Source organism: Podospora bellae-mahoneyi, chromosome 4 (genome assembly GCF_035222275.1).
Source record: "Podospora bellae-mahoneyi strain CBS 112042 chromosome 4, whole genome shotgun sequence".
Taxonomy (NCBI): domain Eukaryota; kingdom Fungi; phylum Ascomycota; class Sordariomycetes; order Sordariales; family Podosporaceae; genus Podospora; species Podospora bellae-mahoneyi.
In genome coordinates this window covers 825,109-852,445 of record NC_085883.1, presented here as the reverse complement: position 1 = coordinate 852,445, position 27,337 = coordinate 825,109, and the positions used below count along the sequence as shown (strand labels likewise).

Here is a 27,337-nt window from a genome sequence, read left to right as displayed (position 1 = left end):
TCTCATGTCGCGAAGGGAGGCATCATTTTGCTGGGCAGAACAGGCGTTGAACTTTAGGAGATTTCCCGCCCTAAACTTGAGGTGTTTTGACTAAGAAAATAGATCCACTCCATTGGCCGAAAACAAGACCAAAAACAACAGGGCGGACAAAAACAAAGTGATGACGTCATATTTCCTCACCATCATTGATCTGCTGCCAGGAGGAAGGGGAAGAGGTGGAACTCAATTGCTAGCAAGGCACTTACTTGCCTTTCATCATCGCCTCCATTGGCGCGTCATTCATTGTGTTTTAAAGCAGCTGTCGATTTGAACCAATCTTCTACCTGATTTCTCTCCCCCCCCCATCATCAACACAACAAAACATCCAACCATCACGATATCAACAACGACTTAAATCACAGCAACTACACCTACCTACATCACAATACTTCCTCAACAGCACACATCACCATGTCAGCCGCCAGATCGCTCACCACCCTCCCCGGTGTCCTCAGATCCCGCCTTCCTCAACGAACCATCCTCCCCGCCTGCCGCCAACAAGTCCGCCATGTCAACACCGACCACGAAGAGCTAGGCGGAGTCCAGGGCTCAGAACCTCCAAGCCCAAAGAAGAACCCCGTCAATTGGTATGTAATTCGCTTTATTCACGGTCACTACTCTCTCTCTCTCTCTAACAACTTATCTACAGGAGAGCCGGAACCATCACTGGTGTCGGAGTAGGAATTGCCTGCGGGTTGATGCTCTGGTCTAAGAAGAAGGACGCCAAGATATAAATCCACCGCTGCATGTGTCATCATCACTCAGGCGCTCTGAGCTGAAGCCAAAAGTTGCATAATATCATGTCCATACAAGGAATTGGCCTGCGCCGCCTTGACGACCTCGTCAGAGATTGGTAGGCGCTTGCCTCGCTTCTCGAGAAGCAGGAGCATAATCTCATATCCGTTTTCTCCATTCCCTGCCGCGGCCTTGACCACGTTTTCAGATATTGCCAGGTCTTCGTCTCGCGCGAAAAGAAAGCGCATGATATCATGACCATGCCGGGGGTTTCCCGCTGCTTCTGTCACCACCCCGTCTGAAATTTGTAGACTTTTTCGTTGCTGGAGGAGAACTTTCACGGTCTCGTATCCGCATCGAGTATTTCCCGCCCCGGTCTCGACCACGCGTTCAGAAATTGGGAGGTTGTCTCCGCGCTGTTCAAAGAAAAGACGGAGGATTTGATGTCCAGACCAATAGTTACCTGCGGCCGCCACAACCGCTTCTTCCGAGATGACAAGCCCCCGCCCCCGTTGCTCAAAGAGAAGACTCATGATTTGACATCCCTTGTCAGTGTTCCCTGCGGCGGCTACGACTACCTGTTCCGAAACCGGGAGGGATTCCCCTCGCTTTTGGAAAAGGAGCTGTAGGATTGGGTACCCCAATCGTGAATTTGCCGCCGCAGCCCGGACTATGGATTCTGTTATGGGGAGTTTGTCGCCGCGTTTTTGGAAGAGAAGTTGCATTATTTGGACCGGTTCGCCGGTTGGGCATGAGACGACGGATTGGAGGAGTTGTTCAGAGATGGGGACTTTGGGGCTGCATTGGGAGATGAGGTGTTGCAGGGCTGGGGACAGGTTGCCGTTGTAGTGGAGGGAGCGGACGAAACGGTCCTCTAGGAGGGCTGCTGTGTCGTATAGTCTTTTTGTTTCGGTTGAGGGGTCTTCGTGGTAGGATGGTGTTATGGTGAGTAGTTCGGTAGATTGTTCTGCCTCGTCATAGTAGCTGTTGTTTGAACTCCCTGGGGGGATTGTGAACGTGAGGGCGATATTGGAGAGGTGATCCTCTGATGGATTAGATTGTCGATCCGGTTCCCCGGGTGGTGCAGACGGTGCCGAGGTTTTTATGACGGTAAAGTGATCCTGGCAGAGTCGAACGATGCTCGGCCTTGCCGCACCCTGCAGATGGCATACGATATCCCCCTCCCGGACCGACTCTGAAAAAGGCGGGAAAGCACAATCCCATCCATGCTCGCCGTACCCGAGTGACTGCGCGGCCGTGGTGCAGTGGACCCATACGTGCACCTGGCCGTCTCCATGATTGTTATCCTGATCAATAGATGTGATTTGCCCCAAGAAGAGACACTTTCCCGTGATGACTGCCGTGTGGCTTTCCGGCCACGTCTTCACCGTGCATGACGCGCCAAAAATATGCGCAGTGGCCCTTTGGAAAACTTCATGCCACGGCAGGGAGTAATTTGGCTGTAAGGCAGGAGCATCGAGGCCGTCGAGACTTAGGCCGAGCAATGCGTATATCTTGTCGTGCTGGAGGGTGGCTCTGCAGGAGCGGTACATGTCCAGCAACTCGCCCATGGAAAAGACACCCCGTGAATCGAGCTGGTATTTTGGTCGGTATGGTGCGCCGCGGATGAGCTGGACGACGGGGTGGATGATGGGGTGTAGATCGACTGGTAGGAGATGATCCATCCCAGCAAGACCCTGACAGAAGGCGTGCCCGTCTATCTGGACTGATCCACACATTACAACCACCGACCGTGCAACGCCTACTTCCTGGAGGATCTAGAGCCGTTCCCGGCAGGTCCGTAGGTTAGTGTTATGCAATCATTCGCAACCTTTTTCATCGCATGCTTACCCACATCCGGCGAAACCAATCCCTCCGCAACAACACCATCACAGACGTATAATCATCTTCCATCGCAGTCAGTCCCTCCCCACCAGCCTGCCGGATACTCCCCAGCGCCTGATCACCATGACCATTCAACGGCAATCCCAACCAGACAATCACCCGTCCGGCCTGCGCGTAAATGGTGCGCATAAGCGGGATCTGCCTCTCCTTCTCCTTGTTATCGTTCTGGTTGATACAGACGGCGTCAACCCACAGCACCCGCTCCAGCTGTCGGTCTCGGAGGTGCCAGAGGGCCGCGTGGAGATTTTCTGTCACGGGAAAGGCGCAGTTGTTGAGCGTAATGGAGTGGCATCTTGGGCCTGTTCCCCAGACGTATGAGACGGCTTCGTAGAGGTGTCTTTCCCCGCTTTGTTTTCCCGAGAGGTTGTAGGTGAACAGCTCGCATTTTATTTGGGTGGTGGTGGGTTCACGTTGTGGTAGCAGTCGGATCACGCGGGTTGTGTTGGGTGTCAGCGGGGTCGCGGAATAGACATCATGGAGCTGGAATTTGGAGTGTGGTTTTGCTTGACGGCGGATGCGGGCTTTCCATTCTGTAAAGTTGGGCATGTTGATGAGACTTTTGTCTAGGAATTGATGGCGGTGAGAAGTCTTGAATTGATGCCCAAGAGATATTTAGGGGCCCAATTGTCGGGTTAGGGTTATGTACGCTCAAAAGATCCCTTTCCATGATTATCCACCAGAGCTAAGTTAACATAAGCCACCTAAGATACCACCGTTGTGCACCTCAGTAAGCCACTACTTCATCACTCAAACGCTTTCAGAAGGGTGTATTCCGGCCGAATGTTGGATTCAACGCCAGGGCCAAGTCTTATCTCGCCCGCGTATTCCAGCTGTGACATTACTTTAGATCACGGCAAGGTCAACAAGCCAGAGGCCAAGTTTTCTTACCGTGCAAAGATATTCCATTTCTCCTGGTGTCTCACGTGGTGCGGGCACGGCGGGGTGGTGAGGGCGGGATTGATCTTCTTTGAACAATGTTGACTTCATGGACTGCTGGATAGTTTCGGACCCTCCGATTCCCAGGTTGGCGAGGGCGGATTGGTGAAGGGACCTCGAATCTGCACCCTGCTTGGACTGTGGGAAGAAGCTGAGCAACAACTTTGACGGAACATTCCCGCCGTCGGCAGGCTCCCCAAATTGTACCGTGTCCACAGTCTCGTAAAACTCTGTCTTGAACTCGGCAACATCAAGGATGCTGCTGTTGTCACCGGGTAGGATCTTGCTGTGGAGCGGGATCTTCCAGAATTGGCAGTTGTCTTGGCGCAGCCAGTTCATGTCTGGCAAGTGATAGACAGCAAGAAATGGCATCGAGTTATTAGCTTCGGGTGATGTGAGGCGGTATCTTGCTGCGGAGCTCACATGTCCGGTTGCTAGTACATCAGGGATGTGGATGTTTTCGTACCATGTTTGAAAGACAATAGGAGGCAAAAGTGGAGATAAGGGGCGGGAGTGCACGACGATGATGCCTGGTTTGTGGGACATTTTTTTTGTCGGTATTTATCTTAGGTATGATCAAAGAAAGCTTCCATGGAAAAAGATGGTTTCACTGGTGATGGAGATGACAAGCCTGGACTTTCCCCTCCGAATGTCCGGCGCTTGGGGGTGACAAGGCTGAGAAGCTTGAACTCTGTTAGTCTATGGAGTGTGGTACAAATGAAAAGAACCTGTCGACAAAACAATGGGTACCTCGTCTAGAATCCTTTGTGTGAATTTCCGGATGCATCGCGCAGCAAGGGGTGGCGGTCTTTGCACAAGGTGCTTCTTTGTACTGAGTGCTTGGGATATATATATCGAGAAAGTCTATCATAACAAATTTTACTACTTGCTTGTGCAGACGAAAGTGACCCATCGCGGATAGTAAAGGATTTCAGGTGTATATCGAGGCTGCAGCCACAACACCACAAAATGGACCAAGAAGCTCAAGATAATTTCGGAGCACAACTATGGGCGCAGCAGCAGGCACGACAGGCACGACAGGCACAACAGGCACAACCGGCGCAACAGGGACAACAGACACAGTATGCACTGCAGGTACAAATGGCACAGCAACACCCGCCCATACTGTACCCGGGTGGTCGGCCACCCGTATGGATAACAAACGGCATCGGCAGGCCGATACCAGCAGGGCACATGTACCAGAGATATAGAGGGGGGCCAGTAAAGGAGGATACAAAACGGCTGTGTCGCTTTGGATTTCAGCAGTTCCGAGAGACGGGTCATCGGGTCTCCTTGAACGAAATTGACCTTCCAGCCTATGCAAAGGACATGCCCCCAACCATTTCCTGGCCAGCCACGTACACAGGCCCGAAGCCTTCCACCCTTTACCCGAACATCCTCTGGCGTAAGCCTTTTGAGAAAATTTTTGGCGGTGCCTTCCAGCCGGGAAACACGGCGCTGGAGTTCCTCGAGAATGCGGAAGCGGTGACTGCTCGGCAGGTGATGAAAGATTACCTCCAAACCTACTACAACCTTACCTACGTATCCGTGCTCGGATGGGGCGGGAACGGGCTGGCGTGCCTGTTCCGGCATCACGATGGCGAGGGTCGTGAGAACGAGATCGTCGTCAAGACGTCCCTGAGGGGTAGGAACGAAAACATGATCAGGGAGACGAATTTCCAAGACAAGTTCAGGGACGCCACGCATATTGTCCAGCTGGAAGACTTGAACGAGTACCTCAAGCCAGGCGCCATACCTCCTGTTCCGGGTTCGCCGCTGCCCGGGACACATCCCGTCCAGCAGGCGCCGCAGGTGATTCTGCTGGAATATCTTAGCCATGGCAGTCTGGCACAGGTGATATCCAGCTTGCAGCATAGGAAACTGACAGCCCCTAATAGGTTCCTGTGGGAAATGTGGAAATGCAGTAGGTTCGAGGCGTGCTTTCTACTCCGGTAATTTTAGTGTCGTGACAGCTAACGAGATGTGTCAAGTGCTGAGGGGATTGCTCGAGTTTGAGTACCCCCCCGATCTATACCCCTATGACGATGATGGCCTTATAGACTGGGCTGACATGACTCTCCCGGGCGAAAACAATGTCCACTTTGATATTGATCCATCCAACTGTGAGCTGCATCTCAGGTTTTGTCGGAAACTAATGCGCGTGTGCTGACCGGTTTACTTTTAGATATGGTCGGTGACATTTTTGACGGCCATGAAGATGACAACCACCCCACCGTCCCTGTTCTCAAGATGTCGGACTTTGGTTGTTCGACAACCATGGATGACGAACAATTCGAGAACCCGTAAGACAATCCTGGAACCCAAGGTACATGCTGCGTTGACTGCACAGATTAGCTTACTTTTTGTCACAGGAAAGCAATGTGGAAGTACAGAATGTATGGGAAGTCCATGTTTTATATGCCAGAGCAGTTTACCGAAGAATGGGACTACGTTCCCCAACTGCCGGGTGAACTGGACACTCGGGTGGCCGCAGGAAAATTCACCTGGAAGTCAAACCTTTTCCAGGCTGCCCAGGTACGTCACTTCACACTGCCCGTTTCCCTGAATACACCGATGACTAACCCCTTGCCAACCAATCAGTCGCTGGTGTGCATCATGTCGGGAGACTATCCCCAGATGCCGCCCCATCCAACAAAAGTGCCTTGGACGCCGAGCATGACCGGTGTTGACGAAGATGGCAACGACGAGCCGCTGGAAGAGCATTGGTCGTACGGGGCTTACATATATGGCCTAGAACAACACATTGATGGCCACTTGAAATCAGTACTGGTACGTTGTCTGATGGAAAACCCGGATCACCGCCCAAACTGGAGGGAGTTGTTAGAGGACGCGGACACCGAGTGCGAGAGATACAGGACTGATGGAGATGAAATCGGCGACCACGACAACCGCGACTGGCCTAGAGGCTGGGAGAAAGATGACTGGAAGGCTCAGGTCCCGTGGACAGATGTTCAACTGGAGTCCTGGATCAAGGAGGCAATTCTGGAGCCGCCCGTACTGAACCCAGACCCCGCCGATATGCCTTCACCGCCTGAACTTCCCGCAGTGTTGGAGAGGAGGAGGGCGATGAGGAGACAGCACCAGCGTCAAAGGCTCTTCATGCAATGGTTGAACACCCGACAAGCGAATTTACAAGCCCACGTCAGAGCCATGGGTCAAGAAGAGTACACCAACTACTTCAACGTGTGGTGCAAGCGCCGTGACATGGAAGAGCACATCGAGAAGTGTTACAAGGCCGCGGTCAAGCTCAGGGCCTGGGAAGCCCAGTTCCAGATGCACCAGCTCCTCAGACCGGCAGACAAGCAGGGAAGGGCCTGGGCCGACTGGACGGCGCAGGCAAACGCCATCCACCAAGCCCACCCGTTCATCTCTTTAAAACCCGCCGACCGCGGCCCCTACGTCCGCAACATCCAAATAGCAATCGAAAACTTCCGCAAGATGGAATTCAACACGTTTGTCCGCGAGCAACCCGAAAAGATCAACCGCTGGGTCCAAGGTCAAATCCAACGGCTATCCCAAAACGGGCAGTTTCTCAGCCCCGCCGAGATCACCAACATGACGCTTCAAGCCCGAGCGCAACCTATCTCTATCCCCTTCCCTCAGACCCCGATCAGGAAACGGATCCGTAAGCTACAGCTGCAGGTGTACGGACCACACTGGCACCACGGCCTCATGATCGGGCAGGTAGTCGGTCTCGATCCCTGTCCTGGGATGGTGCCCGTAGGCAACAACCACGACAACTTTGTCGGCCCGCCCAATCTCAGATCTCAGGACGACCCGTTCACGCCCTGGCAAAGCCAAGCGGAACTAGACAAGCTGGAAGCAATGCGCAAAAAAACAATATAGTCCTCCCGCCAAAGCAGCAGATCCGAGCCGTGCAGGAAAACCCCCTCAACCAACAGGAAATGGCGGATATAGACAACATCATCGCTGCGCAGCCACCCGATCCGGTGCAGCAAGCTGCCGACGCCAACGCGGCTGATATTGCGCAGAACTTCCGCGGTCATCCTCCTGGACGTGACCTCCCTGATCCTAATGCTCCTCCGCCGCCTGTGGCGGCGGGAGAGAAGAGGAAGGCGGAGGATAATGGTGAGGAGGGGAGGAGGGCTAATCCTATACAGAACCAGGGACAGGGGGGGAACTCCCAGCTTCAGGAGGCGAGGGATACGCTTACTAGGCGGGTTTTTGCTTTGCAACAGATGGAGCAGCAGGTTCAGCAGCAGGTTCAGCAGCAAAACCAGACGCAGGCTGGCCCGGCGGGGGGAGCGGCGTCGGCGTTGGCGAGGGCGCAGGGGGGGGGTGCTGGTGTGAGGGGGGCGGCGGAGGGGGGTGATGTTCAGATGGGGGGGACGGATGATGAAAATCATGGTATGTAAGCGGACGCCCTGGATTATTCCCTGAGTTTTGGTGGGTGGTTTTGGTTGTGGAGGGGTTTCTGGGTTTATTTTTCTCGTTTTTTTTTGATGTGTTTATGTATTGAGATTTGATTTGTGCAGCTAGACGTAGACGTAGAGATAGGATCGCGAGGTGGTTTGCGAGGTTGGCGTGTTGGCCACCCAGGGGTGGGGCGGCGTCCCCTAGGTGAAATAGGGGTTGTAAAGGGGCATATTGTTGACCCTAACCCTTTCGAATCAATTCACATCTTTCAGCTGAGATATCTGCCTCTCGGAAAGCCACACCAACCGAGGTGGTGTGGCTGCGTGCTTGGCTGCCGGTGCCTTGCGTGAGCCCATCTGCAGTTACTCTGTTCGTTTATCTGCATTTAGATTGCTACTAGCCAGTTTTGTCGTCAGGCTTTGATCGATAACGCATGGCTGTTTTTGCCCGACCAATATTCACCTGCTGTTAAGTTCCTGGGCAGCTAGTGAGGAGAGTTTATTTGTAGGTAAACGAGAGTTGGGAGTCAGCCTGATGAGGGGTTGATAACTGGCGCCTTTTTTGCGCGCTTCATGTCCCCCAGGTTTCACAAACTTGTCAACAACACCACACCCTGAAAGTCTAGATTATACTCCTTTGCTCCGCCCACGTTTCACGTGAGTACCACAATGCGCCTTCTCACTGTTGGTCCCGAAGCCAGGAACACGCAACCTCCTCAGCTAAAAGTCGTCAACTTCAATGACTGCAGTCCCGACATTCCTGATTACGCCATCCTCTCTCACACCTGGGATGACTCTACCGAAGTTTCTCTACAACAGTTGCCGCTGTTTCACCGCCATGCTGCTTCCTCACGGCGGCTGAGACAGCTCATAATCACCATACCGATACTATTCGCCGCCAGCTTATGGTCACTCCTCTCCTACACGGTCGGTGAAGTCCCACTCTACCTAGCTTTTCTGACGACATGTCTGCTGGTGCTATCCCTGATGCTGGTCTCCTGCTATCTGGCCTTTCACCTCTATTTCGTTTCAACCCAGGACAAACAAGACACCTGTCAGCTCGTCAAGAAGAAGCAGCCGGGCTATTCCAAGATTCTGCAGACGTGCATCAAGGCCCGTTTCGATCATAATGTCCGTTACGCGTGGGTGGACACCTGCTGTATCGACAAGAGCTCCTCCGCCGAGCTCACCAAGTCGATCAATTCCATGTATGATTACTATGCCAAAGCAAAGGTCTGCTTCGTCTACCTCTGCGACTTGGAGCCTGCTGGGGGTGACTTGGGAAAAGCCCTCCCCAAATGCAGGTGGTTTACCAGGGGCTGGACCCTCCAGGAGCTGATCGCGCCCAAACACGTCATCTTCTTTGACAGGGAATGGAATGAGCGCGGCACAAAGGCCAGCTTGAGTGGGTTGCTGTCGGAAATCACGGGCATACCGGAGGAGCTGTTGAAGGGGGAGACAACGTGTGGTGATTATGCTGTTGCTAGACGCATGAGCTGGGCTTCGAAGAGGGTAACGACAAAGGAGGAGGACACGGCGTACTGTCTGCTTGGGATCTTTGACGTGAGGATGTCGTTGTTGTATGGGGAGGGAATGGGTGCGTTTCAGCGGCTGCAAAAGGTTATTTTGGAGTCGACGGCGGATCGGAGTATTTTCATATGGACCGAGGGCGAAGATGAGCGGAAGGACTGTACCGGAAACGACAGGGGCGGCAACGAGTGTCGTATCAAGGCAGCAAGCAAGCCGCATCCTTGGTCGGCTATTCTTGCAAAGTCTCCGCGGTCGTTTGAATGCGCGAGGAATCTCGAGGTCAGTGTGACTGACTCTATCTACCGCGATTTAAGCATCGGGCCGAGGGGCATCAAGATGGTTGTCAGTCTGGTATATCTCGTCAGCAAGGTCGGCCAAGACGATGGGAACAAGTGTATCCTGGAAGCTTTTAGCTCTTTAAAGGGCGAATCTGTTGGTGTGATGATTCGTAAGATATCCGGTGGCCGGTATGTGAGATACAAACCCTGGAAGCTGGCTTACTTTGGACGGGCACTCACCAGCGAGCCGTGGAAAGACATACACAGGACCCTTGTGGAGACTGCAACATTGGTGACCAAATACGAGACAGTGTTTCCATTCAGTAAGGGCTGCGATCCTGTCGTTGGAAATAGACATGGCGCGGTGAGACTGCGGCTGGATCCATCCTTGATCGTCAACGAGTGTCGAGCCATACCTCGAACACATTGGGACATCCACGACAACGTCTTTTTCGGCACCAACAAGACAAGCAAGTCTTGGTGTGGCTTCTTTGTCCAAGGGCAGTTGGCCGATACTCCCACCACCTGCATTCCTATCAATTTGTTTGTGGGATGTATTCGCTGGAATATCAAAAGGCCCTCCATCATTCTGGCAAGTTTGGAAGACCTGGATCCTGGCTTCAGAGTGTTGCTGGAGTATCAGCTGGATAGGCTTGAGTTTGAAAGTTGCCGTAAGGCCGAAGCAGTCATGATGAGTGTATTGGATGGGCGGCTGAGTGGTACGGCAACTGTGGTGGAAACATGCGCGGTGGACCAGAGTCAAATTCCGAGTTCCAACGGCGGAGGGACGGTCTTTGATAAGCGGGGAATCTTCCAAATCAACGGACCGGCCACCTCTTCACCCGGATGGCATTATCGGGTTCCCTCTACTGGGAAGAAGGTGCGAGTCGAAGTGAATCTCGAGTTGGAGGAGGAGGAGGACGATACTGTCTGCGTCAATCCGGTTACCATGCTGAATCTTCGGTTGAAGCTGCTGGAAGAGGAGAGCACTGTAGAAAACGTGGGGCTATGGGATAGCTGAGAATGAGCATTCGATCGGCACCTAGTAAAGAATTCATCTGTGTGACAATTGAGGGTGCGGCAACAACACGATGTATCTGGTCCTCCGGCAGCTTATGACTGTATGCCAATCGTCATGATTGCGAAACAACGGCATATTGAGACCTGTTCTATGGTGTGGTTGTAGTGCAGGGACAAGCAGTACTGGCTAAATCCTTCTACCACCAGCACCAACATCATGCTGAGATTGATCAATACCCTGCCGGATTTGTTGATAGTTATAGGACTTGCAGACGGGATGATCACGGTTGCCACCTTCCGCGGAGTCCACCTGATCTTTACAACAAAAATATAACTATTTTGCGCACTTGAGCATACCTCACCACTGGGCCTGAAAGCTCCAAGATACCTAACCCGAAAGATCGCACCGACTTCCCTAGCGGACAGATGAGGATGAAATACGTCGATTTTCTTGCCATGGTCGGGCTGGCCACGGCTCGGAGGGAATACCGCCCAGCATCCCTCAAGATGTCGTGTTCCCAGCTGGTCAGAGACCGCATCGATCCGTAAGACACATTTCCCCTAGCCTCCAAAACGATACTGCTCTGACCTCCAAAAGTCTCGTCAACCCCGGCGTCCTCGGCACCCCCCACATCCATCAAATCGTCGGAGGCAACTCCTTCAACACCACCATGGACCCCCTCACCCACGACCCAGCCACCCTCTCCACCTGCACCACCTGCACCTTCACAGACGACTTCTCCAACTACTGGACCGCCATCATGTACTTCCGCGCCCGCAACAACACCTACCACCGCGTCCCCCAACTTGGCTCCCTCTTCCACGAGTCCGCCCGTGAAGGCGGCATGACAATCTACTACTTTCCCCAATTCGTCAACCCCAAACCCGGCACTATCAAAGCCTTTGCCCCGGGCTTCCGCATGCGAGTAGGCCACCCCGACCGCGTCCACCCCGTCAACGAATCCGGACATCCTCGACCAGAACACAAACCCACGGCTCTCTACGACGGCATAACCTACACCTGCCTCGAAACCGAAGGAACCCGCTTCACCAACCTCACCTCTTCCTTCCCACCCCACCCCTGCCCCTCCGGAATCCTAACCACCCTCCCCTTCCCCTCCTGCTGGGACGGCAAAAACCTCGACAGCACCGACCACCAATCCCATGTCTCCTTTGCAGAGGGCGGCACGGTAGGGTACACCCAAGGGGGGAAATGTCCGGCTTCCCATCCGGTGATGATACCGCAAATCATGCTCGAGACACGATGGGACACCACCCTTTTCAACGATCCCGATCTCTGGCCGGAAGAACAAGGGAAACAGCCATTTTTGTGGAGTTTTGGGGATGGGGTTGGGTATGGACATCATGGGGATTACGTATTTGGGTGGAGGGGGGATAGTCTGCAGACGACGTTTGACAGGGTGGATTGCTCCGGGGATCAGATTTGCGGGTTGCCAGTGCAGACGATCGAAAGGGCGAATGGGTGTTTTGGGGAGAGGAGGGTGGTGGAGGGGGTGGATGGGTGGTTGGGGGAGATGCCTGGGGGGGTGGTTGTGAGGGATTGATGGGGTTGTCACTTTGAACCTCAGGATGATGCGGTTAAGGTGAATTTGAGCTGAATAAATGTTCGAAGAAATGTCATGGCTATTGAAAATGCCCGATACGCGTCCCATGCATTTGTTTACACCGGTTGCCATGCCCGTCAAGCCAATCTGTCGTGTCCATTACCATGCGTCCCATTATCAATTCCATCATCACATGCCTTTGTGTCCCAAAACGCCCATCCCACGTCATTCACCCACCGTCTTCTCTACCTTCTATCCTTCTGCGCCCTCTTCGCAAACTGCTCAGCCACAAACCCCCCAACCATATTCCCAATAGCATCCAGGTTACTCCCCCTCCTCTGGCCCCCCGTCGGCCTGTTCCTCTCCCTGTCCCGATCCCTCCCCCGGCTCCTATCCCGGCTCCTATCCCTCTCATAACTCCTATCCCTCTCATACTCCCTATCCCGTCCCCTCTCCTTATGCATCTTACTGCTCGCCAACCCAGCCGTAAAAGCCGCGGTGGCAACCTTGACCCCCTTAGCCCCAACCCAATCCCCCGGCTGCTTCCTCGCCTGAAACGCCGCCAACCCCCCCGCCTGCACCGCGGCCTGCGCAGCCTTTTGCCACCTCGGGCTCATATGCTGCACCTTTTCCAACCCTGTCACCAAGAACTCTTTTGCCGAAGTCGACTTTGACCTCGTCAACGGCGGCCGTTGTTGTTGACCGTGTGATGTTCGGCCGCGGTGGTGGTCAGGGTTAGGGTTGCTGTTGTTGAGGGGGTGGTCGTGGAAGTAATCTTGGTTTGCGCCACCACCGCCGGTGTGAGGGCGGGGGGAGTGGTGGTAGTCGTCATTGTAGGGGGGTGGTGAGGGGGTGAATTGTCTTGTTCGGGGAGGGTAGCGGTTTGAGGGTCGCGAGCGACGGGGGGAGGGCGAGCGTTGGCGGGGCATTTGATGAGGAGGAGCAAAACCGTCGTCCCAGGCGTCGATACGGCGGTTGGGATTCTCTTCTCGTTGGGGAAAGTCACGACGTCGGGGCATGGTTTGACGGGAAGGTGACTGTGTTGGTTGTTTATATATACCAAGTAAAAGGTTCTTGAATATGTGTAAGGTATGATGCGTTGGCGCTTGTGGAGAAAAGGGAGAAAAGTAAACCAAGAGAGGTAGGGGGGGTGGGTTCGCAGGTGGCAATAAGTAGTAGGTATGCGCCTGTCACCCTGTGAATGGCCTCAGTCAAAAGCTACCTCGGGCAAAAAAAGAGGCAGCTTTGTGGTCCTGCAGAGTTACGTCAAACAACTGGTCACATCTGGGCAATGGAAACAGTCAGTGAAAGGAGCACAAGACAGCTGACAAGAGTGGCAGGACAGGCAGTGTTTGCTAACTCCCATTCGCTGTGTTTTCGTGTCTTTGATCAGACAAGTGCAAAAATGATGGGGGTGGAAAGGCCTCCGCCACGATTTTATCGGCGTTGAGCGGCACCACGGGGTTGGGCCGACCAGCAGACTGGCACTTCACTTTTTGCCCCAGTGACTCGGACGATCCGGCATTCATAGGCCGGCCCAGATGCGCGATTACGCCAGCACACATCACCTGGGCCTATCATGGGTGGTGTGCCTGAAAGAGAGCGAGATGGTTGGCCTCCCGGCCCTCTTCATCTCAGGGAAACTTCTTCCGGATTCGGCCATTTTTGGGCTTATGTGCAGATATAACCTCAGAGAAGTGAAGATCTGACATGGCCGGTAGAAGCAGTGTTGTGTTGGTACATATGGGAGTGATGACGATCATGGCCATTCCGACGTCAAACCCGCTGCCGAGAAAACAGGGGGCCTCCTACGCTAAAACCCCACGTCTATGACGCACCAAGGGTCCTCGGGTTCCAGCTGGGTCCACCGGCATCCACCACCAGCGTGTCCCACACTCTCACATGCTTGCTAGGTATTCATTGATATTAGAAGCATCCAATAAAACACGCCATTCGATTTACATTTAAGTTTCCAACCGTGACACCCCGTCCCCATTAACAAACTTCTCATCATCTCCAGGTTCAAACACGCCCTTCAAAAACCTATACCACCCCCTCCAGCTCCCTCCTCAATATCACCATCCACATTCCCCAAAACCCACTCCTGCAACCCCATCACCCCAATCTTGTTGCAGTACTTTTTCCAAACGCCACCTGAACTCATGGTAGACGTACCGAGCCTGGTAATGCTGTACCCTCTCCTGGAGATCCTCTGGCACCACCCCCTCGGGCCCAGTCACGCCATGCTCGAACGGTGACTTGAGTTCTTCCCACCGGTTGACCATCTCCTCCTTTGTCGGGGTCGTTGCCGGAGAGGTAGTCTGTTAGGTTGACGTCGAGGGCGAGCATCCGGAGGTCGATGTTCCAGAGGGGCCAGTCGTCCGGGTTGGAGCGGGGGAGGGGGTTATTTTGCGGGGGCGGGGGGAGGAAAGGGGAGCCGCGGTTTCTTCCGGTTGGCTGGCCATCTTGGGCAATGTGAAGGTGTAAGAAATGTTTTGATCGTGATAAGACATCAAGGAGAGCGAGCGTTTCAAGCGCGTTTATGTGTTTTATCAGGTAGGTAGGAGGGGGTTGTCGGGAAGACAACAATCTCGCGATGCCTTCCTCATCCTTCTGGTCGTGGTTAGCCCCTTGGCAAGGATATAACCCAAGGCAGCAGCACGGACACTAGCCATCTCTTGACATTGATCAGGAACGTCCGTCGTGACTGCCAGGTAGGTATGGATCACGTTCATATCGGCCATGTCATACAGAAACCTCGCCTGATTAAGGTACTCACCTCCACCCAGCCCCTTACCTACCCTTTTCTTCTGCCACCCCTGTCACCCACCATACCATCTCACCCATCAACCCAATATCAAACCATGCTCCGCGCCCCCCTCCTAACCCTAACCCACCTCCAATCAACCCACGCCCTGAACCTCACCATCCCCCTCCTCCTCATCACCCAGCTCGACCCCCCCTACCCCAGATCCCTCCACCGAGGCGGCGCCGTGGGAGGGGGAGTGGGGGTGACGTTCGGGATAAACCCGGCTGGGGAGCGTTCTCCAGGCGAGGGTGAGAAACATTTCCCCGCCTGGGGCGACTGAGGGAGAGGTAAAGGGGGTGGTGGTTAACAACGATGGGGAGACTGAAAAAGAGGGTGAGCAGAGTAAGGGACAGAAGGAAACAATGGTCCTTCCGAAAAGAAGGAGCATGAAGAGGATATTGCCATAGACGACTTGCCCGACTATGATGACACCGAGGATGAATCGAAAAGCATAACATAAACATAATCATGTGCCTTTCGTTCGATGTGGTAATATGCACAATATGTTACATTTCTCATGATGCAGGGTGCACAAAAGCTCACTTTGTCAAGAACTTCTGGAACGCCGACTGGTCAATCACGACGTTGCCCACAGCTCGTAACCTCTTGCGACCGGCCTTTTGCTTGTCGAGCAGCTTTCTCCTTCGGCCAATGTCGCTGGCGTGCAGCTTAGCCAAGACGTCTTTTCTGAAGGGTTTGAGCGTCTCTCTGGCGACGACTCTCCTGCCTGCCGCGGCTTGGATGATGACCTCTGCAAGTTTTGTTGTTAGCACTCCATCTGGAACCAAAAAGACAAAACAAGACCTACCAAACATCTGCCTGTCAACATGCTCCTTAAACTTGGTCACCCACTGCCTCCCCAACCTCTCCACCTGGCTGTTGTGCACCACCCTCGCGATTGCATCCACAGGCTCCTTGTTCACAAGCAAGTTCAGCTTCACCAGGTTGCTCTCCCTCCACCCCGCATCCTCATAATCCAGCGTCGCGTACCCCTTCGTGGCCCCCTTCAACTTGCCAAACAGGTCATCCACCAAACTCGCCGTCGGCAACTCATACTTGAGAATGACCTGCGTAGCATTGAAAAACTCGACGCTCTTCTGCACCCCCCTCACGCTCTCACAAAGCTCCATCACCCGCCCCAAGTACTCCTCCGGCAGCGTGATCGTTGCCGCCACAACCGGCTCATACAGCGTCGCCCTTTTCAGTCTGTGATCCTCCCCATCCGGAAACTCAGCCGGGTTGGTGATGATCTCCTCCTTCCCATCACTCCAGACAATCCTGACCGGCACCGCCGGCTCCGTAATAATGATATCACTCCCGTACTCCCCCCTCAACCGGTCCTGAAAAACGCTACAGTGCAAGCTCCCCAAAAACCCCAACCTCCACCCCGCCCCCAGCGCGTCGGAATGGTCCTTTTGCAGAGTGATACTCCTGTCATTCAGCACCAGTTGCCCGATGCTATCCTTCAACTTCTCGTAATCCCCCTGATCCGTCGGAAAAGCCGCCACAAAAACCATCGGCTTTGGCTCCTCAAACCCAGGATACGCCTCCACCTCCTTTTCTTTCCCTTTGACAGTAAACGTATCCCCTATTTTTGCGTCTTGTATCCTCTTCATGCCCGGATTAAAAAACACATACCCCACCTGTCCCGCCCTCAGGCACCTCTGCGGCACCGCCCCAGGATACTGTATGCCCACCTCCCCAACAACATACTCATTCCCCGTCGCAAAACTAACCAGCCGATCCCCCGCCCTCACCGTCCCGTCAAACACCCTCACCAGAAGCACCACCCCCCGAAAGGTGTCATACCAGCTATCCACCAACAACATCCTCAGCGGCTTGTCCAAATCCCCCTCGGGCGCCCTCACCCTCTCCACCACAGCCGGTAGGATATCCCCCACCCCCTTCCCCGTCTTCGCGCTGACTTTCACAGCATCCTTGCAATCCAACTCAAACACCTCCTCCATCTGCCCCAACGCCCTGTCCACATCAGCAGTGGGCAGATCGACTTTGTTGACCACCGGCACTAGACTCAGCCCCTGGGCAAACGCCAAGTAAAAGTTCGCCACCGTTTGGGCTTGAACCCCCTGACTGGCGTCCACGAGCAAGATCGCTCCCCCACAGCTGGCATAACTCCTCGTAACCTCCGCCCTGAAATCAACATGCCCGGGTGTGTCAACTAGATGGAGCAAATAATCCTGGCCATCCTTGGGGTAGTTCCATATCATCGTACACGTCTGCGCCTTGACCGTTATCCCCCTTTCCCTCTCAACATCGAGTTTATCCAGGACCTGTTTGTTGTCTTGACCGGGGAGGATGGTGCCCGTGTGTTCGAGCAGGCGGTCGGAAAGTGTTGATTTCCCGTGGTCGATGTGCGCGACGATGCAGAAATTGCGATAGCGGGATATGGGGATTTTGGAGATCCGCTCCTCGAGGGAGGCAGATTTTCGTTCTAGGGGGCCGTCTTTGGTTGTGGGGGTTGAGGATGCCGCCCGGCGGAGTTGGGGTATTGGTGGGGGGAGGAGAGGTTGTCGAGATGGAGGAAGGGAGGATATTCTCGTCGTTATCGGTCGGATCGTCGTCGTCGTCGTCGTTGGGGAGAGGAAAGAAAGAGTTCGAAGGCAGAGGCTACCTCCAAGAGCTGCTGGCCTCAAGGCCGACAGACATTGCCGCTGCACCAGCCATGGTCGCATTCGCATTCGGCTGCTGAGACCACCGGGGCATGTGCACCTCATTCAATTGTTCTGGTCGATTCTCTCGGTACTGTTGAACCTGACCCGCAAAGATTGGAATCTTTCGAGCAGATATCGTCGAAAGCGCCGTGTTCTTGTCGTCGCTGTCGTTATAGTGGGATGGTGTTGAAGTCAAAAGGTCCGGAGCGACGCGCGCGCGCCAAGATGGACCCTCCCGCTAAATTTCTCCAAATTCCCCTTATCTTATCAGCCACAACTAGTCTATCATCAAATCAAGGGTCTCATATTCAGGGTTCAGAAGGCTCAAAAAACGTGAAAAAAGAAACTCCCCACCAGGGGACAAGAAGAAGTGGTATAAAATTATATACAGGTCTTTTTCTAGATCTGACCCTTTGTCCGCCGGCTGACTGGCTGACTGACAATCCCTCCTCCTGTTCATTGTAACCTGACCCTCCTCCCTCCCATACCCTACCCTCCCTATAAACAACCTCCTCTATGCAATTGTTCTAATGCCCTCCTACACAAGCACCCACTCAGCCCCCCTCTTCACAAACTTGTCCAACAGCATCGTCAAGTCGGTCAGCACAAAGCGGCAGATGTAAAACGCAAAAAACTCGGCCGCATGCCGGGTGCAGAGCTCAAGCCCAACCTGCGTCTTGTCGGCGTGACGCAGTCCGGGGTCGTCGACCTGTCGCGCAATCTGATCTGTATAAACATCATCATTAGCCATCTTCCATGCCCTGAGACCAAAAGAAAACTCACCGATCGACTGCGCAGCATCGAACAATCTCGCCAACGAGCTCATGTAACCCGCATTCGGCCCCGTAAACAACACATTCCCAACATCCCTCTTCGCCGGCCTGCTCGTGGGATGACTCGTCATGGGCAAGCTCGCCAACAACGCATCCTTTACCGTCGACTCGTGGCTAACAGTAGAAGCATTCGCCCCTGCCCCACCACCACCACTCCCCCCCTTCCCGCCATACGAACTCGCCAACCCAGGCAGATTCGCCGAACTGTTCTTGCTCCTCAGCCTCCTCCAAGAAAAACTGCTCCCTTTGCCGGCCACGCTTCCCGACCTAGGCATCGACGCCGCCTCCGCCTCCATCCCGCTCGCGTCCTTGAACATGGTCCCGCTCCCCTGAACACCAACCTCACTCCCCAGCTTCCTCGACAGCGCAGCCTGGACTTGCTCCAACACATTCTCCAGCGATTGCATCTCCTCCAGCACCAAGTCAGCATCGCACGTGTCCACCCTCGCCAGCTTCTGAAGCGCCGCCGTCAAGAGATCACAATTGGCAATCTTGTCCTCCACGTTTTTCAGCTTGACCCCCTTCATCTGCCAGACACCCCTCGGCACGAAAAGCTTGTTGCTCACGTACCCTCCCCGCGGATGGCACAGCGTCTGATACAGACACCTCATCAGCCAAAACGGTCTCAGCAGGGTATCATTCGGACACGGCTCCAGCGCCACAGGAGCATCGGGCAACAAAGGGTTCGGCGACCCAGGCGCGTCAAAGCTGTGAAGGTTGCTGTCCAACAGATGCATCCCCCCAGCAGCAGTGCTGTTGGCTCGGTCCTTGTACGCCTCGGGGAGCGCTGGGATTGAAGGTAGGCGTGTGCTGGAGCCCCCCATGCCGAACTGGTTGCTCGAGGGTGTCCCGGGCGACATGTCTCCATCGTCCATGTGTGAAATGGACAAATTGCGCGACTTCATGCTCTTCAAGCTCGCCGACGAGAAGTTGCTTCGTAGCGTCGGGCGCGTCAAGGCTGGCGAGGCAGAACGAGAGGCTTCATGCTCCTGGACGAAACCAAGGGGCAACGGCGGGGCATCGTCATCTTCCGGCCCCGCGGGACCGGGAGACGGTGTGGCTCTTGACGAAAAGGCACCCATCAAACGGCTGGGTCCCGCTGACAGAGCCTGCCGTTGCTGAACAATGTAATTCCCGGCCGACTTCGGTTGTGATGGAACAGCAGAGGAAGCCGTGGCAAGACCGGTCGGAGGTGCAAGCTTCGACGTCTCGATCTTGAGCTGCGCTGCATTTTGTCCCGAAAGTCGTCTGTTTCGCACCGTCTGGTTGGAGCCTTGAGAACCAGCAGTTTGCGGGGGCGGAGGCGGCAATGCGTGAGAAGGGGGCGGCGGCAGCGGGTCGGGCAGACGAGGCAGCGCCGCGTTCTTGTCACTGATGGGCGTCATGACGGTGGTGGCCGTGTGCGGTGGGTTTGATCCCATGGAGCTGTGCCACGTCCGGCTCGTCAGCCCGCTCGAATCCGACTCTCGTGGTATCGGCGGCCCTGTCCGGTTATTGTCAAACGAAAACTGGTCCAAGGCGTACCCTCTGGTCATCTCATCCAGCATGCGTTCTTCTTCTTCGGCCTCGTGATCCTCCCAAAACTCCTCCCCTATCGCTTCCTGCCGTCGATATTCCTCATCTTCCCGTTGCATCTCCAGTCGCAATCTCTGCTCTCGCTCCGTGGCCAGCGCCAAGGCGTCTCGTTCCTCGTCCCTTATTCTGTTTTGCGCAAGCTCAGCTTGGCGTCGTTCCTCATCAGCCCTGCCACCATCCTCCCCGCACCCTTGGTTTTGACCTTGATATGTTTGTTCCGGTTCGTAGCCATCATTGTACGCGGCCTCGATGGCGTCGTCCAGCGCGGCATCAAACTCGGCCTCCGTGTCTCCGCTCGCAGCTCGGATGTGTTTTCGAACAATCTTGGATGATGTTCTCGAATGGACTGAGGACACACTAGAAGCCTCGGACTCATCGATTGGATCAAGCCACGATACTGACTCGTGGCTGTTTACTCTCTGGTGGCCCACCTGAGCATCATATGCGCCAAGACGAGCGCCCGACATGAGATAGTCGGGCTGTTGTTGTGTGCGGTCGGAGTGCCCATTGTCCGGTGGTGGAGGCGGGGGATTTGCTGGAGATAACGGTCGCCTCAAAGGTGACAGCGGACGTGGCATGAATCCATTTTGTGATTGCCCATGGACCGGTGTCCCGCTGCCAGTCCTGGCTCTCGAAAAAGCAGACTGCAGAGAATACTGCTCGGTAAGGTAGCTTGTCATGCCGTTCTGGGGGCCGGCTCTCGACGTGTCCACGGATAAGTTGGGCGGTGGCGCCCGCGGAGTGAAGCTTGGTCTGGGCGCGTGTCTCGATACTGCAGACGTCGGCTCTCTCTCGTACTCCCTCTCTCTGGTGTTGACCTGCGCATGGTATATGGGCTCGTGGAATTCGTAGCTCTCCGGTCGTTCAGGTAGCTCCTTGCCCTCCGGTTCAATGTCGGCCAGCTGTTCGTCCAACTCTTGTATTCGGTTTGTGTAGGTTTGGTGCTATCGGACAAAGGGTACATGTGTGAGCACTGCTGTTTGGCTGTCTGCAAGCCCCGTGACATCGGCTCAAGAGTCAAACGGGTCCACGACTGGGGGTTTCAAAACTCACGATGGCATCCAGCTTCCTCCTGTCCTCCTCGCCATTCGTTCGCATCAGCACCTGTTGGAGCACGGTACACGCCTCGGCGTATGCCCGTCTTGCAGCTTCAAAATTCTGGACGTTGTCAAGCTGCACAGCCGTGTTCGCCTTTTGCAACGCTCTCGACAGCATGGCCTTTTGGGACGGTGGCTTCCCCACCCTCTCTCGCTCCCTTTCTTTCTCTCTTTCTCTCTCCTTCTCCCGACTCCTCGAGGACCCATTCGTGTCTACGCTCCCCTTGGCCCCGGTCGAGCGGTTTCGCGAGTGGCCCCTGGGCTGCCCATTCTGTGTGTAGGGCATGGTCATAACGGTAGTATCGGTCGGCGTGATGGGATCAGCTGGGCGCAGCGTGATCGCGGGCCCTAGCCGCTGCAGCGACGATCCTGACTCTTGCTCGGAAAGCTGCGGTGTACCATCCCAGTCAGGGTCAATTTCTTCGGCCGGTCTCGCAATGCGTCGTCGCGGCGGTTCAATTGGCGCAACAGAAGACTGTGTCAGCACATCAGACTCAAAGACCTCGTCCTCCAGCGACGGCCCGGTCAGAATGGGCGGCAATGTCTCCAAGGGCGGGATCGGCGCTGGTACGGGGGAGTTGCTGCGGGGCCGGCTTGCAGTGCGGGTGGCTCCCGAGCGTGGAGACTCGTCCGCTGTCGACGGCCTGCTCTTTCCAAAGGCACCGCCGAGAAATTCGGTGCTTACCCGCTTGGTGAAGCCGGCAAAGTTCGATGCACGACTGGATGCTGTGGACGCTGACCACCGATTGAGGTTGCGAAACCCGTCGCTCAGTCCAGCGCTACTCGACCGAGAATGGCCCCTCTTGTGGAATATTTGGGGTTCGTTTCTGCTGGCAGGGGTGCCCGTGGGCTGAGGGTCATTGAACACGACGTCGCGGAAGACGGGAGGCGCATGCGCTGTTGCTCGAGTTGGTGATCCTGACCCTGATCCTGATCCTGTGGCTGCCGGTCCAGGAAAAAGCGAAGAGCTTCGTGGAGGGTTCGGCTTGATCGACGCGGCGGGAGGGAAGGTGGTGTAGGTGGAAGAGCGACGCTTGTTGTGTGTGGCTTGGGGGGGAGGGTTGTTACTATTGACAGGGGCTCTGCTATTGTATCGGTGGTCTCGGCTGTCCAGCCGGGTGCGTGGCGACAGCGACGAGAGCGAGTTGATCGAGTCGTTTTGTTTGTGGGAGTGGTGGTGGGAGGAGGAGGAGGAGGACGGGTTCGATGGGGACATGGTCTGCCTGCTCTCTCACTCTCTCTGTACTCCCAAGCAGCTAAGGAGTCGTCCCAGGGGAAGCCGAGACAGAGTCGGGTTGGGGTGCGACTGGGCGTCGAGCGAATGGGGGTGGTGGTGTGCAGCGCGCGCAGGGGGGAACACTGAGAGGATGTGTATGGTATGATTGATCCTCGGGCTGCCGTTGGTGGGCGTGGCCGACGCGATGGGCGCTGGGGAGCGCTGGGAGCGCTGGGAGCGCTGGGGGTCACTGGGGTAGCCCAATTCGTGACTTTTCCAATCGATATTTCCCCACCGACCAAATAAGCGTCCAATCTTGCAGAGCCGGCGCCAGTTAGTTACCAGGGGTAACTCTGCTAACTGCTAACTCTGCCTCTGTTTTCTGAATTCTGATGTGGATGGTATGGAAGGACAAGATGGCGGGTGTCACGGTCACGATGGTGTCGCTGGTGTCGTCGTCGTCGTTGGTGCAGGTGGTGGTGGGTGGACGAACGTTGGAATTGCCTGACACATGACGCTATGTTTCTCTCGTGTGCAGCAGCAAATAAACCATCAAGAAAAACAAAATGTCAATGTTGGAGATGTCATGTTGGAACAGACAAACTGGGGCGGGTGACGAGGGGGGCGCTCGGGCGTTTCTCAGCCCAACACAGCAACAACCCAGGACCCAGGGCGACGGTTCCCTTTTGTCTTTTTAATATTCTATTTGTTTTCTGTCGAATCCAGTCAGAGAGAATCAATCAATTACCGGAGACTGCCTCCCCCCTGGCCTTGCTGCTCTTCCTGTGTCTCTGTCTCTTCTGTGCCTCTCTCGGCGCCTCGCCATTGCCTGCCCTCCCACTGAAAAGCGGTTCCCAGAAAGCAACGCAGGGGCGTTGGTACGGTGCAGGGACGATGCCAGCAGCCCACACGGCAACATGCCCCACCGGGTCCACGGCGACGTGTGATTGGCTAGACTTTTTTCAAATGATAATGCCCCTCATCTCAAAGTCCGGTTCGTGTTGTGTGATTTGGTACCGCCCGCCGTTGCCTTAACGGCCGACCCCATTGTTTCACCGTTCAGCCTGATAGTCTCGAGGTCCCACGGTACGTCGCTGCTATCATTCTGGAAAAGGGGGTTTTTCTGGTCTTTTCACAACAACATCATCACCGAGTTTGCCGTTTGTTGCTTGCTGAAGAAACATTGGTTAGACATTGTTCAGATGGCACGCCAACGTCGCATTCTCGACATCGCCATGAGACAAGTCCCCAGCTTCATTGTTTCCCTCGAGTTGCCCTCGCTCCCTCGACAAACCTCCAGACACATTTCGTTTCATGCTCATGCTCGCGCCTGACATTCGGCATCTTCCACCGCAGGACAATATTGGATGCTGTGGCGTCATCAGCCGCCATCCAAGATGATGCAGTGCCGACACGGCTACTCGCAGTTGCACCTCACCTCAACCCGTTATATTCTATTTGAGCAAGGCTGATGATGTTTACGGAATATGCCCGCTGACAAAGTCGTTCCAACAGACCATCCGTCAATCCCCCAGCCCAAGTTGATGTTTCATTGCCCCTCCGGCATCTTTCTTACCGACGACTCCCCCCCCCCAAAGTCTGGGCGTTGACGATCCGGTCCAGGCCCGGAGCTCACAGGCGTTTTGCAGTGGATTCACCGTCCTTTAACCTCCGTTCCTGTTTACATTACCTCGTAGCTATCTGAAGTAGTGTCGTCATGGCTCAAAAAGTCGACATATCAATGGGCTGGTTCTCGCTATCACGCATAAATGCACATCATCCCACCACTTCCTTCCGAGTGCCGCACGGGCCCTTCTCGCACTTGGTGGAACAGAAACAACAAAACAGCATTGATGGTGATGACAACTCCATCAGTCGCCGTCCCAGGAAAAGGAGTCGTTTTTGGGGTCGTCTGAACTTCTTGGGAGTCAGCAGCCCTGGAGGTGGCGCGGGTGACACAGTTCCCTCGTCCCGACCAACAGGGCTGAGGCGGCCCACCATCGTCTGTATCCCGCTCGATTACCGAGTCTCTCGCCGCAAGAAGGAGATAAATCGTGACACCTTATAAGATATACATGTGTGGTGAGATCTCGCCTGTCTGTTGTGCTCATGTGATCAAGAGCCAGTAAAGCGGTGCCCAAGTCTCGACTGATCTTCATACGAGTTGGAGATACATGTCAGAATAGTCATTGAGGCCCACTGTTAAGCATTTAATATCTTGGCAGTGGGGCCCAGGTTCGGCCTCGCTGGGCCACCTGGGAACCAGAACTGACACTTTTGACGACCTCTTATCTTATTTGACAATATATGGCTTCTTGTTGTGTGGTTATTTCGTCATTCCTTTGACCTGAGGAAATCCTTTCTTATGCCTCGGCCGAGGTTGTCCGTTGTCTGGCGGTAAAGCTCCATGCTTGGGGGCTATATGCAGGCCACAATATTTCCGGCGGAGTATCTTGCAGACATATCTGCAGTCAGGAAAGATACCCATTTGGTAATTGCCATGTTCATTTATCACCAGACGGAACTGGTAATGACGGAACAAAAAGCAAGTTTGGTAGCCCAGGGGCGGTTTCTGTATGCAGGGCTAACATCGGCCTGACCGTTAAGATGCCCCTTACTTGATTCGTGAAGAGTCTTTCTGGTGTTAGTCGCTCCCTTGCAGAAGTGACGTAGAAGAAGTAACATCAAAGGTGGTGTGTTAGATCTGGTAAGACACCTGTTGAAGACGTGTCCATTCAACGTTGGCTTTTTGTCTGAGCCAACCTTGGCCAGCAACTTTGCATATTCAGAGCTGGTGCCATAGTGTGGACAACCTCATTATCACCGAGTGAGCATTCAGTGAAGCCATCAAATGTTTACATTGGGCAGATCATCTATAATTTGGCGAATCTGTGCCGGCATTTCCTCAAGTGCGGGCAGGTATCACAAACTAAGCTGAACAGGCGCCACAGTCAGCCGCCCATTTGAAGTTGTGATCGTTGTGGGATTGGTTACCCTTGGGCCGGCCTTGTCTGCTGTGGCTATGCTCAAGGGAGTCAGCTGAAATCTGCCTGAAACTTCTCGACAGCAAGCAGCTGACTTCTCTTTCTCTCCACGGTAGGTGAGTCAATGGAACCGTTTTGCTGCGGGTTCCCTCACAGTAAATACTTTTACCACTTTTAACTCATCTCAACCACTTCGACTCAAGATGCCATCTCGGCGATATGGCAACTTCAACTTCTTAATGAGACCACTTGCTCCTGCTCGAAGTAGGTCTCAGTCTCCCATCCCATCCCTGTACTGTCGCCAGTCTTCATGTCCAGCCTAACAACATGAATCGACCCCCCTAACCCAAAATGCCAAACCGACCTACGAGAGATTGTTCAACACTTTGACTTGACAACAAAAGCAATCACTGCGTCTGCCCCACCGGCAGCAGCGAACCTTTCCAGTTACTCCGTGCTCGAATCATCACATATGCAAAGGGTCACATACTGCTTGAGCAACTACACCGACTGCGTCCAACACAGGCAATATGTCTTGGACGATCGGACCGCTCGGCTTTCGCCAAAGAGTACTGTTCTGATATTCCCCATGGTGAAGGTGAAGGAGATCAGAACGAATCAACGCGACGCAAGAGCATTGTACGACGGCATCAAGGGCCACATGCCACAGACAAAATTTGGCCAACTGGTTTGAAGTGGACGAGGCCATCTTGAAGCGGTTTCAGGCTCTTGATGACTCCTCTGAGGTTTTGACCGAGTGGAAGCCTGCTTTTGGGTATAATAGTCGAGAAGCTGCCCCTTTGAGGGCGTTGGGTGTAAGGACTGAGCACCTACAGTCGATTTCTTGATGGATCGATTGGTGCTGACATGAAGAGCCATAACCGGGCGATACTCCTCAGAGGAACCGACCCATTGGACCGCGAATCCTTTACCTCAATGCCATCGTCCCCATAGCAACGCTAGCAGCTGCGCTCACGCTCATTCCATCATGACATCACAGCCTCCCCGGACACGGCTCAACCGAGGATCCCAACTTAGGGGTTGCGATCCAGAGCTCCATCATGTTGCGGCTTGGTCTGTTCACAGCCTTGTTGCCGGTCTACAGCCGGTAGGTTACGTGGAGCGGCGTGGCACTGGTCGATAATATTCACCATTATCGGAGCTCTCAGCGCAGGTGCCGCGCCATCCTAGCATATCCATCTATCCCTACGTGCTGGAGTGTACTGTTATCTTTTATCGGGGCAGCAGCCCAGGCGTATCTGGCGCTGCAGCCTTGTTTGCTTGCTATTTCGCGTAGCGGGCGTGAGAAGATGAGGTGAGAAGAGGTTGTATGTCCGGGCTCAGGTACCTACCGCTGGAGTCAAAAGTTGGGAGAGGATAACGAGCAAATCTAGGATGCTGACTTTCTCGGAGTGACCCATTGTTTCAAGGCACCAACTTGTACCTATGGTTGAAAATGTTTCGTGGTTTGGCGGACCTGAGAGCACATGAGACCTCGGTCATGTGCTCGGCGTTCACACAGTACCTACCTTACTTGAGGCGGAACGTTATCCCTCAGCTAAGAGCTGTTCTGATTAGCTGATATAATGCCCTCGTTATTTTTTTGAAATTGTGGCTTGTTATAGCGGGAATTTGCCCCTGATGTGCAATCGGCGAGTTTGAAGAGATGATTGGGGCGGTTCTGTGGACAAAGCTGAGATAGTAAATTATTTGTTGCTGGGTACCTAGCAAGGTACCTATCTCCCA

At 54.4% G+C, this 27,337-nt stretch overlaps 12 protein-coding genes across 12 annotated transcripts; 5 read left to right on the top strand and 7 right to left on the bottom strand.

Moving 5' to 3' along the window:
• Positions 1–41: 41 nt before the first annotated feature.
• QC761_0063080 (uncharacterized protein) lies at positions 42–781 on the top strand. The gene is made up of 2 exons (XM_062872607.1): positions 42–626; positions 689–781. The coding sequence occupies exons 1-2, from the start codon at positions 451–453 to the stop codon at positions 771–773; spliced, it is 261 nt and encodes an 86-aa protein (XP_062731955.1). The 5' UTR covers positions 42–450; the 3' UTR covers positions 774–781.
• Positions 629–3,225, bottom strand: QC761_402140 (uncharacterized protein; the record flags this gene model as incomplete). Its single annotated transcript, XM_062878498.1, has 2 exons — positions 629–2,552; positions 2,626–3,225. 2 exons carry the CDS (start codon positions 3,223–3,225, stop codon positions 801–803), a joined length of 2,352 nt encoding a protein of 783 aa, XP_062731954.1. The 3' UTR covers positions 629–800.
• A 197-nt stretch (positions 3,226–3,422) lies between these two features.
• On the bottom strand, positions 3,423–4,214 carry QC761_402130 (uncharacterized protein; the record flags this gene model as incomplete). Its single annotated transcript, XM_062878497.1, has 2 exons — positions 3,568–4,214; positions 3,423–3,509 (listed from the first exon to the last, which is right to left on the bottom strand). The coding sequence occupies exons 1-2, from the start codon at positions 4,159–4,161 to the stop codon at positions 3,423–3,425; spliced, it is 681 nt and encodes a 226-aa protein (XP_062731953.1). The 5' UTR covers positions 4,162–4,214.
• Positions 4,215–4,528: 314 nt separating this feature from the next.
• QC761_0063050 (uncharacterized protein) lies at positions 4,529–7,482 on the top strand (the record flags this gene model as incomplete). Its single annotated transcript, XM_062872606.1, has 5 exons — positions 4,529–5,539; positions 5,607–5,738; positions 5,801–5,918; positions 5,988–6,150; positions 6,217–7,482. The coding sequence occupies exons 1-5, from the start codon at positions 4,585–4,587 to the stop codon at positions 7,480–7,482; spliced, it is 2,634 nt and encodes an 877-aa protein (XP_062731952.1). The 5' UTR covers positions 4,529–4,584.
• A 59-nt stretch (positions 7,483–7,541) lies between these two features.
• Positions 7,542–7,747, top strand: QC761_0063040 (uncharacterized protein; the record flags this gene model as incomplete). The annotated part of the gene is given in 2 exon segments (XM_062872605.1): positions 7,542–7,725; positions 7,731–7,747. Coding segments are annotated over 2 exon segments (201 nt in total).
• Positions 7,748–8,681: 934 nt separating this feature from the next.
• On the top strand, positions 8,682–10,841 carry QC761_402100 (uncharacterized protein; the record flags this gene model as incomplete). Its single annotated transcript, XM_062878496.1, has 2 exons — positions 8,682–10,009; positions 10,088–10,841. The coding sequence occupies 2 exons, from the start codon at positions 8,682–8,684 to the stop codon at positions 10,839–10,841; spliced, it is 2,082 nt and encodes a 693-aa protein (XP_062731950.1).
• A 425-nt stretch (positions 10,842–11,266) lies between these two features.
• QC761_402090 (uncharacterized protein) lies at positions 11,267–12,405 on the top strand (the record flags this gene model as incomplete). Its single annotated transcript, XM_062878495.1, has 2 exons — positions 11,267–11,385; positions 11,439–12,405. 2 exons carry the CDS (start codon positions 11,267–11,269, stop codon positions 12,403–12,405), a joined length of 1,086 nt encoding a protein of 361 aa, XP_062731949.1.
• A 245-nt stretch (positions 12,406–12,650) lies between these two features.
• Positions 12,651–13,424, bottom strand: QC761_402080 (uncharacterized protein; the record flags this gene model as incomplete). Its single annotated transcript, XM_062878494.1, has 1 exon — positions 12,651–13,424. The coding sequence occupies one exon, from the start codon at positions 13,422–13,424 to the stop codon at positions 12,651–12,653; it is 774 nt and encodes a 257-aa protein (XP_062731948.1).
• An 887-nt stretch (positions 13,425–14,311) lies between these two features.
• Positions 14,312–15,336, bottom strand: QC761_0063000 (uncharacterized protein). The gene is made up of 2 exons (XM_062872604.1): positions 15,072–15,336; positions 14,312–15,018 (listed from the first exon to the last, which is right to left on the bottom strand). The coding sequence occupies exons 1-2, from the start codon at positions 15,147–15,149 to the stop codon at positions 14,566–14,568; spliced, it is 531 nt and encodes a 176-aa protein (XP_062731947.1). The 5' UTR covers positions 15,150–15,336; the 3' UTR covers positions 14,312–14,565.
• Positions 15,337–15,388: 52 nt separating this feature from the next.
• On the bottom strand, positions 15,389–17,949 carry GUF1 (Translation factor guf1 mitochondrial; the record flags this gene model as incomplete). Its single annotated transcript, XM_062878493.1, has 2 exons — positions 15,389–15,965; positions 16,023–17,949. The coding sequence occupies 2 exons, from the start codon at positions 17,947–17,949 to the stop codon at positions 15,754–15,756; spliced, it is 2,139 nt and encodes a 712-aa protein (XP_062731946.1). The 3' UTR covers positions 15,389–15,753.
• A 475-nt stretch (positions 17,950–18,424) lies between these two features.
• QC761_402060 (uncharacterized protein) lies at positions 18,425–22,607 on the bottom strand (the record flags this gene model as incomplete). Its single annotated transcript, XM_062878492.1, has 3 exons — positions 18,425–18,612; positions 18,670–21,238; positions 21,348–22,607. 3 exons carry the CDS (start codon positions 22,605–22,607, stop codon positions 18,425–18,427), a joined length of 4,017 nt encoding a protein of 1,338 aa, XP_062731945.1.
• Positions 22,608–22,941: 334 nt separating this feature from the next.
• On the bottom strand, positions 22,942–23,433 carry QC761_0062970 (uncharacterized protein; the record flags this gene model as incomplete). Its single annotated transcript, XM_062872603.1, has 2 exons — positions 22,942–23,124; positions 23,356–23,433. 2 exons carry the CDS (start codon positions 23,431–23,433, stop codon positions 22,942–22,944), a joined length of 261 nt encoding a protein of 86 aa, XP_062731944.1.
• Positions 23,434–27,337: the final 3,904 nt, after the last annotated feature.